The sequence below is a fragment of the Vulpes lagopus genome, chromosome 10, assembly GCF_018345385.1.
Source record: "Vulpes lagopus strain Blue_001 chromosome 10, ASM1834538v1, whole genome shotgun sequence".
In the NCBI taxonomy this organism is placed as follows: domain Eukaryota; kingdom Metazoa; phylum Chordata; class Mammalia; order Carnivora; family Canidae; genus Vulpes; species Vulpes lagopus.
Window position 1 is genome coordinate 600,131 of NC_054833.1, and position 17,596 is coordinate 617,726.

A 17,596-nucleotide genomic window follows, 5' to 3' on the forward strand; every position below is an offset into this window, starting at 1 on the left:
GGCCTCTGCAATGTGTCCAAGTGCAAATGCTCTCATAACTGAACTCCTGTGAGGGTCGGGAAGGAGTCCCATCCCACTCCCTCTAGCTTCATGGGTGCCCCAGTGCTGTGTTCTGGCTGCAATAGAGCCTCCCACACTCCCACGTTGTGCCATCTGCAATCCTGGCATGCCCCCTGCTCCTCCCTCACGCACTCCTCCCCTGGTCCTCCTCCGATGCCCCCCCGCCCCCCCCCTTCCTCCTCGGTCCTCTGATGCTCCCTGTGCTCCTCCCCATCCTTCTCCGATACTCCCTGCACGCTCCTCCCTGGTCCTTGCCCCTCCATCCTCCCCACGCTCCTCCCTCGGTCCTCCCCCGATGCTCCCCAGGCTCCTCCCTGGTCCTCCGATGATTCCGCTCTTCGGGTTACCCAGAGAGGTCCGCTAGCTCTCCTCGGCCCCCAGTTAGGCTTAGTACTGGTGCCTGTGTCCTAATTGTACAGCGGTAACTACAGCCTAATCGACTTATAAACCTTTATTTCATTTCACGTTCACATCCGCTTTATGAAGTTACTTGTTCACCTGCCCACGTCTCCTCGACTCCGAGAATTCAGAGACAATCACAACAAAGTGCCCCGTACTGTCACCCCTACAACCACTCTCTCCTCTAGTGCTGTCAACACCATGGAAGCCCCGGGGGGCAAGCACTAGAATTAGAGGAACCGCTGCATTCCCGAGGCCGCCTGACCCCGAGGGCTGGTCGTCCCGCAGCCGAGCCGGAGCTGGGCGGGGAGGTGGCCACCGAGACGCAGGGACCTCTGAGGTCCTAGAGAGGACCGGAAAGCTCCCGGAAGGCGACTGGGCTCAGGCTGCTGACGCACTTCCGGCCTTCGTGGCTGCTCAGCTGTCGGGGGTCTGCCGCCCGCGGCGGCCCTGAAGTTTCCCTGGTCCGAAGGTGAGTCTCGGCCCTGGGCCCCTTAGTCCGGGAAATGGAAGGTCCGCGCCTTGGCGTAGGGGCCCGGGACGCCTTCTGAAGTCGGGGCCGAGTGGGAGTCCCGTGGGAGGGACCCCCCACTGGGGGTGTGAGAGCGGCCCTGAGCGGGGGCGGTTGGCCTTTGAACAGTATCAACTGCGCTTCCTGTCCCTGGCTTCTGCTCTTTACATGGCTCACTCCTTTTCTCTCTTTAGGGCTCCACTTAGATGTTTATCACCCCTCCCACCACCCTATCTTATTTGATAACTCGGTGTCACATTGGTTTTCCTTACAGGACTTAGATCATCTAGTTCTTACTTCATTTGCTTAGCTCCTTACCCACTTTTGTCGTTGTTAATGTTACTCTTGGTTTGTCTTTCCTCTTGGAACGTAAGCTCCAGCAAAACAGAGATTCTGTGTTTTTCACAGTTGTATCTCTAGCGCCTCACAAAGTGGCCTGGAATGTTGTAGGTGCTTGGGAAACAATTGTTGAGTAAAATGAGTGAATAAATGGCAATAACATCTATCTAGAACACAAACAGGAATCAGGATATCAGAAGAAATCAAATAGGAAAACTTGGTGTAATATAAACAGCCCCAAATTTATGCAGTATATTTAAAAAATACTAGAGTCTTAAACAGTTGTCAAAATTCAGTTTCTTGTGGTTGTAGGACTGGAGTTCCTGGTAGAACTGAGGTCCCCCCTGCTTGCTGGCTGCCAGCAGGAGACTGACCTCAGCTTCTAGAGGTTGCCGGCATTTCTTTACACTGGCTTCCCTCCACTGACAAGCCAGGAAATGAGCCTCAAATCCTCCTCAGAGCTTCGTTTGACATCTTCTGCTACCAGCCAGGGACTACTCTACTTTTAAAGAGCTCATGTAGGTAGTTTAGCCCTACCCAGAGATCAGCTGGTGTCTCCCCATCATAAGATCAACTAATTAGTAACCTTAATTATGTTGCTGGGTGAATTTAGGAAACCCCAGGCCCTGAGGCTTTGACCTAGCCCATCCGAAAGGTTCTTGGTTTTGTCACATGAAGAATTCAAGGACAGACACAGCACAGTAATGATACAGCCTCAAGATGTGAGCGCAGGTGAGTTCCATTGAGTGAGCAAGTGAGTGCCAATGCATTGCTGGCCACTGCTATTTATTTGGGTTTCTTTTATTGACAGTTGTCAATAAGGGAATGGAATATTCACTATTTGGGGCAGGGATTTCTTGGAAGTAGGGTTTTGTGCTGCTTTGATTGGCTTCTTCTGGCTTTGTTTTGGAGTGCTGCCAGGACAAGTCTCTGACCTTCCCAACAGGGCCCTCCAGGCATCCTGTTAGAGCCTTACTGCCTGCTCTAAAACTTTCATCTTAATTATACCTTTTGCCATATAAGCCAACAATGAGAAGAGAAATACTAGAAGACAGAGATCATGAGTCCATCTTTGAATTCTGCCTACTATAATATATTCATTTTGCAGTTGATGGACTTTGGGGTTGTTTCTAGTTTGGAACTATTATGAATAAAGCTGCTCTGAACATGTATTTAGCTTTTAGTGCAGTAAACTCTCATTTCTATAGGAACTGTATCCAGGAGTGGAATTACTCAGTCGTAGTGTACACCTGTGTGCCACCTGTTAAAGAATGACGGCACTGTCCCTCAGTATCTGAGATACAGAGCTGAAGACGTATGCTGACTGGGTGCAGAGGAGATGCTGATCTTGTGAAGCATGCAGTTCAGTATTGCTGCGGTTAGGTGGGCTGATACCATCTGTGGAAGCACGATTTCATGGAATAGACTATTGTTAATTAGTTGGCACTCAGATGTATTTATTGGAGTGAGTTATTCTGAATTGGCTGATTTTCAAAAGCTATGGATTGTCATGAATTGATTGACTTGCAGAAACATGTTCTCTGAAGTGAATTGTTGAGTGATTGAATAAACCAGATCTGGGTGACTTGACACCATGGGTACAGACCAAGCAGTCTTTTCCTAGAAGGAGGGTACTTTTTTTTTTTTTTTCATTCTAAAGCTTTAGTAGGTAATTCTAAAGAATTTTCCAAAGTGTTTGCATATACTGAAGTATCAGCATTCATATGTAAGCATTCCATTTGTTCCATATGCTTGCGATTTACCTTTAAATTATGAGAGGTGTATTTACTTTAAGAATTTTTTACATTAAGTGCATCATTCTTCAGTATTTCTATTCTCCTGACAAGGGCCTTAACACACTGTAACATTTTACTGAGCTGCACATCCACCACATCTTGTCATTATACATTAGATTTTAATTTCATATCCTTCTCCTTTTGTGTCATAAAACATTCTTATGTAAAAAAAAAAAATGTGACAAAGTCTATCCTTTGGAAAATTGCACATCTTCCCTGCCCCAATTACTCTTTTTCCATCCCGAAAGACCAGGGAATTCAAATGTATTCTTTTTTTTTTATATACAACTAATAGCATGTTAATCATACTCCTTCTTCACCTAGCTCTTTTCACTTAACTGTATTTTGGCAGTCCTTTCATATCTGTACATAAAGAACTTTCTCAGTTTTATTTATTTATTTATTTATTTATTTATTTATTTATTTATTTTCTCAGTTTTAAAACTGCATCATAATCCAATACACTGATGACTATAATCTGTCTAAGCAGCCCTGTACTGGCCGCCATTCATATTGTTCCCAGTCTTTTCTGTCACAAAGCAGCGCTTCAGTAAGCAACCTTGAACATAGAGCATTTTACATATGACTGAATAGAGACTTTTTACCATAATCATTTCAACTTGTCATATTTTATTGGTTCTTAGGGTTCTGTTATTTCTTCTATTTTACACCTTCTCTCTGAGTTCACTTTTGTTTGCTAAACTGCATCCTTGACTTTTAGGAAGGGGTCTCTGAGTAGCATATGACTTTATTTTGCTCCCACTGTTTACTTCTCTTTGGCTGGGGGCAGATTCTGTGTTGACATTCCTTTTTCCCACCCCGATTGCATTCAGGACTCCATCCAGTTCTGCTCATGAGTAGTTTGCTGTGTCCTTAGGGGGTATCTGGCTCTGTTTCTCGGGCAGCTTTTAAGGCTGTCTCTTGTTCTCAGTAGGCTGTGGCTTCACTGTATTCTGTCTCCATGTGTACTCTTGATCCGAGAAGTCATGCCTTCATTTCTGGAAAATTTTGTTTTATTCTCAGTGATTTATTTCTCAGCCATTCACCACATTCTTCTCTCTTGAGCCTCCTATATTAAAGTCATATTCTCTCAACATAGGCCCTTTCATATTAATTGCTCTGTAATTTTCATCTCTTGCTGCATTCAGAGTGAAGTCTAGTGTTGTCAAATGCTAAACAGTTAAAAATCACTGTTTTTTTCTTCAAATGTATTCTTTCTGTTATCTTCTAATGTATTTTCAGTGTTAAAGGTTTTTTGTTTTTGTTTTTTTTTAAAGTTTCTAATTCTTTTTTTATATCTACCTGATAACTACATTTTACCTGTTTTGATTTCACTGTATTTCTCAAAATCACTTTTTAAAAAAAATTTATTTATGATAGTCACAGAGAGAGAGAGAGAGGCAGAGACACAGGCAGAGGGAGAAGCAGGCTCCATGCACCGGGAGCCCGACACGGGATTCGATCCCGGGTCTCCAGGATCGTGCCCTGGGCCAAAGGCAGGTGCCAAACCGCTGCGCCACCTGGGAATCCCCTCAAAATCACTTTAAAAATTTCTTGGACTAGGGATCCCTGGGTGGCGCAGCGGTTTGGCGCCTGCCTTTGGCCCAGGGCGCGATCCTGGAGACCTGGGATCGAATCCCACATCGGGCTCCCGGTGCATGGAGCCTGCTTCTCCCTCTGCCTGTGTCTCTGCCTCTCTCTCTCTCTCTGTCTGTGACTATCATAAAAAAAAAAAAAAAAAAAAAAAAATTCTTGGACTATAGAATAAATTTCATTCCAAGAGAATTACTATTTTAACTGTTGATTGTTTTTCTCAGGGTTAGAGTTTTACATGTTTTGGAATTTCTTTTGAGTGGAGAACTGTTGTAGATTTCTCTCACTTAGATGTAGTGCTATCTGCTAAGCATGGTAGGTTACATCTAAGACCCTTCTTGGGTCTTACATCTAGTGTTTTCCTGTTGCTGTCCCCAGCAATTATTAGGGTGTGCAGACCTCGTATGGGGCCATCAGCTTCTGGGCTTCATTACTACAAATGAGGCTGGTCCTGTCCGTTGGCCCCTGGGCCTGTAACTTCTGATAAAGCTGTAGGCTGAGTCAGCATCAGAAAGTTAGCCTGAATGCCTATAGTCTGACACACACCACTCTGAGTCTTTAATCCCCGGGAGTTGAATTCTAGGCTGTCCCTGGCTGATTTTTATCTTGTGTTTGTGGCTGGCCATTTCTTTTTCTTTCTTTTTATATATCATCTTTTAATATTTGGAGCCAGTTGGTAATTAAGCATAACTGGCTATGCTGTGTTACTCTGGAAATCTGAATCCAGTCTTTGATTTGTTGCTTTTGAGCTGCCATTGGGATGTTCAGGGTTATAAGCTTCGCGGGATCTAGAGGTGGGCTTCAGCACACATTTGGAAGGTCACCACTGGTCATAGTTTGTCCTGACCTTTATTGAATATTTCTTCCAGGTTTTTCAACTATCTACTAAATATTGGCCTACGAATTCAGTGTTTTATTTTATTTGAGCTAAAAAAGAGGATATTCAATTCATTAATACTGCTTTGCTAATAATACCAGGTAATTTTTATTTAGCAGTTGCTATGGGCCAGGTAAGCTTTGTGCTAAGCTTTTTATATGCATTACCTTATATAATTATCAGAATAGTCTTAAAAGTGGAGTGCTTTGGTCACTCCCACTTTTGAGAGGCCACATGATTTGAATATTACTCACTTCGCAGCACTGTTTCTCTAAAGACGATTTTAAAGAACTCATTCCATTTGGTTCATCAGATGTGTATTAGGTACTTGCTTCCTCCTCGGAAATGAGACAATGCCAAATTGTGCATAATTGAATCCGAGCATGTAAGTGAATAAATCAGGTAAATAAAACATTGACAAGTCATCCATAATTTTGTGGCAAATCTAGACTTGTAAATCTTCTAGGCATTTTGTCATAAGAGGTGTTTGGGATCTGTAGCAGGTTGGGATGGAGTTGGGAGTGTAGACAGATGGGAGGGCTGCTTGGGAACTCTGGATAATGCATACAGATCCTGGGTGTGGCAGAGACTTGGGGAGAATAGAAAGAGGCTGTTTCTGTTTCCCCGTCCTTCTTCCTTTCCATTTCCTTGCTATAGCTTGATGAAATGAAAAGGGAGAATTGATTTACTCATCCAGAAAACATCCATAGAGCACTTGCAGTGGGCTAGCACTGTATTAGGCATACAGGTAAAGACAGGGTTCATGGTGGCACAAGACCAGGAGGTAAATCCTAAGCCCAGGCACTGTGGGGAGAGCAACACAGAAAATTGAGAGGCTGCCCCACCCAAGGCCTTGGGCATGTGAGGAATCTGCTTGTTCTGCTCCATGGTTTCTCAGTAGCATTCAGGTGCAACCCCATAATCACAGACCAGTTTTTGCCTGTAAATCTAATCCCATGGGAAACCACATTTTTAATAATAATGAAACCCAATGCCAAGTCATAGTTAGGGATTCTCAGACTTATAGTCTTCCTGGACTGAAGACTCAAAAATCCTGACACCTAGATCCTGCAGTAAGGAGTAAAAACAGTGCAGTTGTTGGCCATGGACATTGGCAAAGGGTAAGCTCCACAATCTTTGTTAACTTACCATATTCTCATCACAATTTTATGTAAATATTGCACTAATGTCTGTCCCACTGTAAATGCCGTGAAGACAAGGACCATGTGTTTTTCCTCTCACTGCTGTGGCCTCGGCACCCCACACCACGCATCTGGTAGGCACATGGCATTTGCATGAATGGAATATAAATACATATTCCCACAATAAAGCATATCTGAAAAACTTCTAAATTGTCTCAGACATTAAGAATTCTGTTAACACAAGACTGAAGTAATCTATAAAACTCAAATTCTACCATGAAAGTAAACTGCCTTTATAACCACCATTCCACCTCCCAACTTAAGTGCTACAGCCCTACAAATACTCTTACCATTTCCTTCCTGAATCATACTCCGTTTTTCTTTAAAATATAGATCTGACAACGAAATAAAGCTTTAATGCCCCTTGGTTTTCCATATACTAAACTCTAAACATCTTAGTCTAGAGTTCAAGGCTGCTTTCTACTGCAGTGTGTCTTTCCATCCTGACCTCTTCGTACACCTTCTACCCATTCTCTGTGGCCTGGCAGTCAGCCTCCAAGACCCCTGCACAGTGTGCCTGCAATAGCTGAGGTCCTGTTGTTTGCTTGGCCTGTCACGTTGAACCCCCTCCCAGTGCCCTGTCCGTGCCTGACAAGTTCCTATTTGTTCTTTCAGACCTAATTCAAACCCACTTGCTCCTAAGCCACATTCTTTCAGTGCTCCATACCCAGTCAGAATTATTTTTTTCTACTCTTTGCTTTTTAGTTATCTAGTTGAATCCTCTGTGATAGCACTCATCATTTGATTTTATCACTAGTTTTACGTGTTCGGTTCTTTACCTGATGCTACTGTAATTTGTCTACCAGGCTTTCCAAATACTACTATTCGTTTGTTTTCTTGCAGTAAGAATTTCAAATAATACAAAAGTCAGAAGAAGTACAGAGAGTATTCTGTGAAAAGTAAATTTCCCTTCTCTTGTTTGCACTTAACCTAGTTCCCTCCCTAGTAGCCAGCCCTGGGCATCAGGTTTTCTTTGCTATAATAATGTGGTGTACAAACAGATATGAAATTCTGGTGGCCTGTGGCAGTAAACATTTAATTAGTACATGAATCTGTGGGTTCACCTGATCCAGGCAGGGCTGGCTTGTGTACCTGCAGTGAGCTGTGGGTCCGTCAAGCAGTTCTGCAGACCTCATCCTGGCTTACGCACATGTCTGGGGGTTGGCTGGCTGTCAGCTGAACCAGGTGGGTCCATCTGTCCCATTGGGATGGCGGGTCCGGTCCCACAGGCCTCTTTCATCTGGAAGCCAGCAGATCCTCCTTGCAGTTGTGGGGGGAAAGGGCAAGCCAGCTAGCTGAGTCACACAAGTACTTCCCAAGCCTTTTTCTGGGTGACATTTGCTGGTGTACCACTGGGCAAGTCTGGTCATATGTTTGAGGACAGAATCACAGTGGGAGGCCACTGCAATATGTGGCTATGGGGAAGAGTGAAGACTCGAGACAAGTGATGTATTCTGCCATATGCTTTTTTTCCAGGTTCTAGACTATATTAATAAAACCCTATATACGTTTTTATGAACATAAATGATAGCATGATATTCATTGTTCCTATACTTCACTTTTTCCCCCACTACTTTTTAATTTCCATGAATATATAATGTTTCATCATCAGGTGTATCCTCTTAAAAAGAATATCTCAGGAAATCTTAAATGAGGCTCCCCTTCATCCCAGGCTGGAGTGAACCTTCCAAATTAACCCCAGAATGGCTTCAACAGAGGGACAGGATGGACTTACTATTGTGAAGGTGGAGGAAGACCCTATCTGGGACCGGGAAGCCTACCTTCGAGAGAACAGCTTTTCTAGCCAGGAGGTCTCCCGCCAACTTTTTAGGCACTTCTGTTACCAGGAGACCCCTGGGCCCCGAGAGGCCCTCACCCAGCTCCGGGAGCTGTGCCGACGCTGGCTGCGCCCGGAAACCCACAGCAAGGAGCAGATCCTGGAGCTGCTGGTGCTGGAGCAGTTCCTGATCATCCTGCCTGAGGAGCTCCAGGCCTGGGTGCGGGAGCAGCACCCCGAGAGTGGGGAGCAGGCCGTGGCTGTGGTTGAAGATCTGGAGAGGGAGCTTAGTGAGCCTGAGAACCAGGTGAGAGGAGGAATGTGGACTCTCGGATGCTGAGTTCTATGAAGGGTGAAGTTTGCTGACTCAGGCTGGCTGTAGCCAATTCTCAGCTGCTGTTGAACAAACTGCCCCAAGCCTTAGTGGCTTAAAAAACCCAAATGTTATCTCATGGTTTCTGTAAGTCAGGATTTAGGACATTACTTAGGAGGATCTCTCCTGAGGTTGCAGTGAAAAAAAAAAAATTTTTTTTTTTTTTTTTAACATGGATTCCCTTTTTACCAGTCTTATAAGGCTGGGGTGATCTCATCCACTCTCCCAAGGTAGAGAGGGAAAACTGAGGATACACAGTGAGTCAGGACAACTCTTGTTAATCCCCATTGCCCAGAACCCAGACACAATGAGGCAAGGGGTAGCTCTGGGGTACAGAGCTTCTTTGTGATTGCCTGTCTCAGCCCTGTGCAGTGAGGAGCCTGCCCCAGGAAGTATCTGAATGCTTGACTGGGGCTGGTGGATTCCCCTCCAGGATGGCTCCCTCCCATTGTTGCTAGGAGGGGCACCAGTTCCTCAGTGGCTTTTGGCAGGAGGCTTAGTTCTTTGCTATGTGGATTTCTGCCTAGGCCTCATTGAGTATCCTCTGGCATCAGCCAGCTTCTAGAGAGAGAAGGAGAATGAGGGTGCTTTCTATGACTTGGTCTCTGAAATTTGTAGCATCACTTCTGCCACGTATTTTATTCTGTGGAAATGAGTCACTAAGTACAGTGCACTCTCAAGGATGGGGAATTAGGCTCCACCTTTTAAAGGAAGGAGTATCCAAGAACTTAGGAAAAACATTGTAAACCAGCACAAACACACCAGGCCCCCTTGATCTCCCCATCTGCTTGTACATGTGAAATCAACCTCTGGGCCTCTCCCTGTGCCATTCCTCGACAGAATGTTCCATATGCTTCCATTTGATGTCTTTCAGTGAGTATTAGCCTGGGTTCCTGTGTCCCTTCTCATGATCCCAAATATACTTACCTGCCTCCAGGCCCCAGATGACGAACATGGCCATTCTGGAGCGCTCTCAGAAGATGTGGTGTGTTTGAAGGCCAAGCAGGAATCGATAGCCATCCAGCTTCAGTCTGTGGTGACTCAGTTCAAAGGTGAATCTTTAGATCCCCACAGATTTGGAGAACAAGGTAAGGATTTTGAGGGGTCCACTCGGTGTTTCTGGTGGCTCTGCAGATAATAATAGTTAAGGCTGTGGATTCCGGGGTCAGTTTGCCTGGGTTAGAACTTTCTACTTCTCTGTAGCTCTGACAACAGGCCGGTCAGGTAAACTTCCCTGTCCTTCAGTTTATGTGACTGTAGGATGGACGTAATCACAGTTCCTTAATCTTAGAGTTGTGTGGACATTTAGTAAGTTAATACAGGTAAAACAGGTAGATCACTGCCTGCTTGCACACCTTTCTGGCCCCTCACCCTCCAGCCGTGTTAGCAGGGCTGCTCACCCTGCTCTGGTCTCAGTATCCTCATTGATCCCTGTTGTACTTCCCACCGCCCTTTTTGCATTCTGAGAACATGTGTGTTTTGATAGGGACTTCCTGTGCCCATCTTGGTACTCTTTTATAAAGGGAGAAAGATGACATTATCTGGTGCATTTATTATCCCAGGTGGTGAAACTGTACCGGAAAGCCAGGAGTCAGGATTGAAGGAAGAAGTCTTGAAAGAAATGGAACATTTTGGAAATGGCAGACTCCAAAGAGATGCTCCTCTAGATTCTAAGTACGGAGAAATTTGTAAGCAGGAGAGCAGAGTAGAAGAGTGGAGGGGACAGGCCACTGGAGAGAGACGACACAGGTGCAGTGAGTGTGGGAAAGGCTTTACTCAGAGTTCGGTCCTCATTCAGCACCAGAGAACCCACACGGGGGAGAAGCCATATGAGTGTGAGGAGTGTGGGAAAGCCTTCAGCCAGAGATCAGGCCTGATGGAACACCAGCGGAGCCACACCGGAGAGAAGCCCTATCAGTGTAAGGAGTGCGGGAAGGCCTTCAGTGCCAGCAATGGTCTCATTAGACACAGGAGAATCCACACGGGGGAGAAGCCCTATGAGTGTGAGGCATGTGGGAAAGCCTTCCGCCTGAGCTCATACCTCGTTCAGCATCAGAGGATACACACTGGGGAGAAACGCTACCGGTGTCACGAGTGTGGGAAGGCCTTCAGTCAGAACGCAGGGCTTTTCCAGCACCTGCGCATCCACAGAGGGGAGAAGCCCTATCCGTGTAGCCAGTGCGGGAAGCGCTTTAGCAGGCGAACACTCCTCATCAAGCACCAGAGAAGCCACACCGGGGAGAGGCCATATGAGTGTGAGGAGTGTGGGAAGGCCTTCAGTCACCACTGCAACCTTATGAGGCATTTTAGAATCCATACTGTTGCCAAACTAGACTCATTCCACGAACTCCCAGACCCTTAAATCGGGCCATCTTGGATAGTAAGATTTTTAAGTGGCTTATTTTGTTTTTACCAAGTGTATTCTGCTCTGGAATGCATAGCTTTGTCTGCAGACTGGGTGCTGGTGTCTTCTGGGTGAATGGCTGTTGGCACAGGTTACCTGGCAGCGTCTTCCTTCTCTGTCCCTTGGTTCATTTCTGATAATTTCCCTAAAAAGAGACCAAAAGTTACCTGGAAATAAGTTGGTATGGAGGGCTGTTCTTGAGTAACACTGAATGCCAAGCAACTCAAAAAGACTAGCATCTGTGTATACTTTTTTTTTTTTTTTTAATTTTTATTCATGAGAGGCGGGGGAGGGGAGGGGAGGGCAGAGACATAGGCAGAGGGAGAAGCAGGCACCATGCAGGGAGTCTGATGTTGGACTCAATCCTGGGACTCAGTATCACGCCCTGAGCTGAAGGCAGACGCTTAGAGGCTGAGCCGCCCAGGCATCCCTTTGTGTATACTTTTTAAAGATGGGCCGACTAAAAGGATATTTAGATGTGAAGGTTCCCCCCATCCCCGTAAAAGTACATTTTAAACACACTGAAGGTTTTGGGAATAAGAATCCTTGCCATTCGCATATGCAGTCGTCACCATAGTCTGGGGAAAGAAGTAGATGATCTCCTTGGTGCTTTCATCAGAACGAGCAGCGTGCTCACCAACTATGCTGCATGACACTTGCAGTCACGGCATTTAGGGGCCGCATGCCTTTGATACCTACATGCAGGTTGATACCATATTTAAAGTCTCCATTTTGTTATCAGTAATAAGGGGTGCTTTAAAGTGTACACACTATACTCTTCCTGTCAGCATCACTGCCCTGCCCCTGCCCTTTGGAGGTTAGTCGGGTGCCTTAGCAGACAGCATCACCGAAGCTCTGTAAAGAGGACCCACAGCCCTCAGGCCGCCTGCTCTTAGCTGGGGAGACCAGCTTGCCCAGGCCACTTACTGTCAGAGTAAACACACCAGCTCTGGCACCAGATGTCTGGGCTCCAATTCTGCCCATCTGGTTGGGAGCCTTGTGATCTTGGGTAACTTAGTCGAATGACCTGATGCTATGGTCTCCCCATCTGTAATAAGGGGTGATTAATGTGCCCTTCTAACAGGGCACACAGGATTAAATTAATGCAAACTTTAAAACACTTAAGACAGCTCTCAAAAAATGTGCATTAGGATTTATAAAAGAAATAATATTGTCTAATGAGTGCAGGTGGAGTTGTAAGTATGGTGGAACTAAGGATATTAAATGCCTCTGCTGGTATTCTCATTATACTTTTCCCAAAGGTCAAAATCAGAAGCTGAACTTCCAAAGAGAGGAAATAAAAGTTCAGCTTAAAAGTATGCTGTACTAAATCTTTGTCTTTGAAGTTTATAAAAAGCTAAGGATGTGTGTATATAAATTTGGTTTTCCTTAGAGCTTGGGGACCATAGCAAAAGAAAAACTCTTTAAAATTCCTGGACTGTTTTATCTGTGAATAGAACAATTAGTTAAAATCCGATTATCTGGAACAATGCTAACCAATTTTTAGAGTATCTACAAATCACCTGGGATCTTCTTAAAATACAGACTAAAAAATTCAGAATGGAAGCTAGAATCAGCATTTTCATCAAGCTTCCTGTGCTGCTGCTGCTGCTGCTGCTGCTGCTGGTTCCCAGAGCACACTCACTGCCGCCACCAGCCCTGAATACTGGTGTGGTCCTTCAGATACGCGAAGGGTGCCAAGCAGATCTGCTCTCCTTCCCATGCCTCTTTCCCCTGTAGCCTCCATGGACAGCAGTGTGTAACTCCTGAACTGGGCTCCCCGCAGGCAAATGCAGCCTGATCTTCACCCGGCGGTGTTTGCCTAGAGGAGGCTGCTCCTCATCCTTCCTCCATACACACCCTAAGAGAGAGGGCAGAGCAGCTGTCCAGTGCTTGTGAGCATGCTGTAGACCTGCCGGTCCTCACCCTTGGCCCTCTCATGGGCTTTCTGGGCATTCGGGACACAAGAGCCAGGTCTCCACTGAGATGTCCTTACCTGTGGTGCTACCACATGCCACCCTGAACTTTCCCAGTTCTCAGCCCCTTCCCTTCTCAGATACTCACAACAGCAAAGGAAAGCTTACAGGGGAGAGCAGCCACAAGAGGCCAGGGGGTAAAGGAGAAAAGGAGAGGCCTCCCAATGGGTGTGTGGGGAGATAGAGGAGAAAGGCCTGAAAGGGCAAGCCTGCTGCAAGGGGAAAATTGAAGGGGGAATTTGGGAATGTTTTGTTTATTTCAGATCCTGTTTCAATGACCTGGTCCAAATGGTGCCCAGTGGCCTAGGGAGACACTGGGCCCTGGGGTCGCAACCCAGCCATCCCAAGGATGTCACCAAAGGCTCTGGGTCTCATCACAACAAAGAATTCAAGCACAGATGCAGCACAGTGGATGAGTGACACAAGGAGGTTTTTTTGGTTATTTTCATTAGGAAGCACATGCACAAAGTGTGCTGGGGTCGAAACGAGTCTCGTGAGGTTTTGCAGTCATTCTAACTTTGGTGAAGGTCCTGAGAGCCCAGGAGCAGGGCGAACACAGGAAAACTTGAAGATTTCCTTCATCCCGGGAGGTGAAGGGGTCCGAAATCTCGGAGGAGGGTGCGCCCTCCCCCCGGAAGTAATCAGCCTGGGCAAAGGCCCAAAGGATGGGGTGAAAATGGCTTTCCGCTGGGTTTGTGGCATGACCCTTACGGTCGCCCTAAAAGAGGAAGAGCGGGCATTTACCACTGCGTCTGGGTGGACTCCTGTGTCCTGGGAGGTGCCTGGGGATAGTGTCGGCCTCCTGCTCCGGAGCTGCTGGGTGGGGGTGGGGGTGCTGGGAAGCTCCTGCGCTCCTGGTGTCTGCGCCACGGTGGAAAGGCCGAAGGCGGGCGAGCGAGCGGGGCACCCGGCTCACCAAAGGAAGCTCGTTCGCAGGGGAGGTGAGGAGTGGGGTGCGGCCGGGACCTGGAAGGCAAGAGCCAGGCTCGTCTCCAACACAAGTCGCGGGGTGGGGGCGGGGCGGCGGGTCCTTAGCCGTCAAGGGGCCGCCAGCGGGGAGGCCAAAGCGCCCAAACAGCCTTCGCCTAGAGACGCGGACGTGCTCCAGCTGCGCCGGGAGAGGGTCCGCTCGCTCGCTGACGCGCCCGGCGTCCCAGGGTGCCCTCGGCCAGGTGGATGCCAGGTGGATGCCAGGTGGATGCGGGCCTGGGTTCCGAAGTGACCGCGCGGAGCTGGGGTCGGGTGGGGTGGGCGTGTGGGACCCGGGAAATTTAACAAAAACCCCTATCCCTGGACAAGCAGAGCAGGACTGACTCCATTTAGTGCTGCCCCCGCCACCCCCCCCAGGACCCCCACTTGACCTGCTTATGGCTTAAGGCGCTGCCCCGCCCTAGTCGGGCCGCGGGCACACCCTAGTCGGAAATCGGCCGCTAACAACGTGCCCTGCTTCGTGCCCGCCGAAAGCGCGCGCGATTCTGGCCACAGGGACAGGCCCGCTCCAGGGGATCCTATGGGGTAAGGGGTGATTCCGCGGCCGCCTGCGTGTGGACCGACGCGACTGTGCAACTTTCTGCGGGTCCCACGGGCCACTGGCCCCTGTGAAGCTGCGACGCCTCTTAGTCTCGGGGCCAAGTCCTCCCTGCTCCGCTGTGTCGGGGCCCTTGGACCCAAGCTCCAGCTCGTAATAAACCCTCGTGTGTTTGCGTCGGTGCCGGCTCCTCGGCGGTTTCTCGGATTCGCGACCTTGGGCACAACACAGGAACCCCGGGAAGGGGAGCACCCGCACCTCGGGCGTGGTCACGCCACCACTGCAGCGGGGGTCCCTGAGCCCATTTCCAGGAGAGGAGGGGGGCTTCCTGAGGCGGCCGGCCGCGCCCTGTAGCACGGGCGTTGAGGTCGTGCCCAGCGTCGGTGGAGGCTTGGGGGCCGGGGGGCGGTCCTGGACGGGATTGGGATCCCCCCTCCACCCCCGCAGCCGTTACTCTGAAGCCCGACCGGGCACGCTATTTGCCCTGTGGCTGGCCGGCGGCGCGCAGCATCCTAACGCTCTGGCAGGTGCTTTGGCAGGTGCACCTCATTATGGTGCTTCTCCATGAAGGAGTTGGCGCTCCACTGTGTTCTTCGCTGTGCCCGAGCCCTTGACGTCCGTGGAGTCCCAGTGGCTTATTTTGTTTCCCCTGCCTCCAGCGGTACCCAGAGATACTTTGCTACGGGTGTCAGAGACATGAAGGCTTGCGCTCTCCTCCAGGATTTTAGGTCCTTCATTTATTTGGGTTTTATTTTTGCCTGTGGTCAACAAGGTAGTCAGGATTCATTCTTTTACGTGTGCCGTCCAGTTTTCCCAACACCATTTGTGAAGAGACCTTTTCCCACTAGATAGTCTTGCCTCCTTTGTCAAACTTCAACTGACCATGTAATTGTGAGTTTATTTTCTGGGATCACTATTCCTGTTCTAGTGACTTGTGTATTTTTGTGCCAGTACCATACTATTTTAATTACTACAGTTATGAAGTATAGTTTGAAATCTGAGATTGTGACCTCCAGGTTTGTTCTTTTTCAAGATTGCTTTAGCTATTCAGGAACTTCTGTGCTTCCACACAAATTTCAGGACCATTTGTTCTAGTTCTGTGAAAAATACTGTTGGTGTTTTCACAGCGGTTGCATTATTTTTTTCTTAAGACTGTATTTGAGGGAGAGAGTGAGGTGGGAGAAGGAGCAAAGGGAGAGGGAGAAGCAGGCTCCTGGTTGAGCAGGGAGCCTGGTGTCAGAAAGTCAGAAAGCTGGGATCATGTCCTGAGCAAAGGCGGGCCCTTAACCGATTGAGCCACCCAGGCACCCCAATAGGAGTTACATTAAATCGGTACGTCGTATTCATTTTAAAAGTAATTGCTCTCCCATTCCACCAGCATGGAATGTGTTTGGTTGTGTCATTATCAGTTTCTTTCACCAGCGTTTTATAGTTTTCACAGTATAGGTCTCACACCTCCTTGATTGTTACTAGGTATGTATTTTTGATTCAGTTGTATGTAAATGGGACAGTTTTCTTAATTTCTCTTTGCTACTTCATTATAGAAATACAGCGGTTTCTGTGTATTGATTTTTACTTTCTTGTATAGACTTTACTGAATTATCAGTTCTCATGGTTTTCTGGTTTCTCCTGGTGTCTTTAGAGTTTTCTCTATGTAGTGTCATATCATCTGCAAATACTGCGAGTTTCCTTCTTCCTTACTAGTTTCAGTGCTTTTATTTCGTTTTCTGTTCTGATTGCTGAGGCTAGGATTTCTAGTACTATGTTGAATAAAAGTGGTGAGAGTGGACATCATTGTCTTGTTCCTGATCTGAGGAGAAAAGCTTGTTTTTTGCTACTGAGTGTGATGTTGCCTGTGGATTTTTCATATTAGGCCTTAATTATGTTTAGATATGTTCCTTCTAGATCTATTTTGCAAAGGGTTTTTATCATGAATGGGTGTTGTACTTTGTCAGATGCTTTTTCTGCATCTACTGAAATTATCATATGGCTTTTATCCTTTCTCATTGATATGAGAGATCACATTGTTTTGTGAATATTGAACCACCTTGCATCCAGGGAATTAATCCACTTGATAGTAGTTATGATTTTTTTGATATACTATTTCAGTTTGCTAATATTTCATTGAGGATTTTCCATCTGTATTCATCACAACCTATTTATCCTACACAAAGGGAGCTTACTAGGACTTCCCTCTCCTACTGAGTTCCCATGAGATATGGCCCAAGATCTTGTGAGATTTGGGCTGAAATCTTCTGAGATTTGCCCCAAGATTAAGTGAGATCTGGCAATGGAAAGAGATGGCTTGTTTTTGGGGGTGTGAATCACAGACTGCCCTGAAGTCGACAGCCTGGGAGAGCACTCAGGCAGCCTGCCTGTGTTCTCAAATGCGCCAGCTCTCATGCACGTTGTTCTATCCTACACCTACTGCTCTCCAGTTTCTGTCACCTACTTTAGTGTGGCTAAGGGGCCACAAGGCCCATTCGTCCCTATTTCTGTGGTGTAGCCTGCAGTTTTGTTTTTGTTTTTTGTGGTGTCTTTATCTGGTTTTGGTATCACAGAATGATTGGCAAGTTTTCCTTGAGAAAAATAGGTATTAACTCTTCTTCTTTAAATGTTTCATAGAATTCCCCTGAATCCATCTGGTCTCAGACTTTGTTGGGAGATTTTTGATTACTGATTCAATTTTTTTGCTGGTTATAGGTCTGTTCAGGTTTTCTATTTCTTCCTGATTCAGTTTTGGTAGTTAATGTGTTTCTAG

General features: G+C 46.9%; 1 protein-coding gene across 6 annotated transcripts; it reads left to right on the forward strand.

Moving 5' to 3' along the window:
• Positions 1-855: 855 nt before the first annotated feature.
• On the forward strand, positions 856-11,594 carry ZSCAN31 (zinc finger and SCAN domain containing 31). Of its 6 annotated transcripts, none has more exons than XM_041771504.1 (6): positions 856-931; positions 1,622-1,827; positions 1,923-2,041; positions 8,390-8,861; positions 9,865-10,015; positions 10,490-11,594. In XM_041771504.1, the coding sequence occupies exons 4-6, from the start codon at positions 8,481-8,483 to the stop codon at positions 11,287-11,289; spliced, it is 1,332 nt and encodes a 443-aa protein (XP_041627438.1). In that variant the 5' UTR covers positions 856-931; positions 1,622-1,827; positions 1,923-2,041; positions 8,390-8,480; the 3' UTR covers positions 11,290-11,594. The 6 variants fall into 6 exon arrangements, with proteins under 6 accessions (XP_041627438.1, XP_041627440.1, XP_041627439.1 ...); XM_041771506.1 differs by having other exon boundaries at positions 8,450-8,861; XM_041771507.1 differs by lacking the exon at positions 1,622-1,827 and having other exon boundaries at positions 869-931.
• The last annotated feature ends 6,002 nt before the right edge of the window (positions 11,595-17,596 follow it).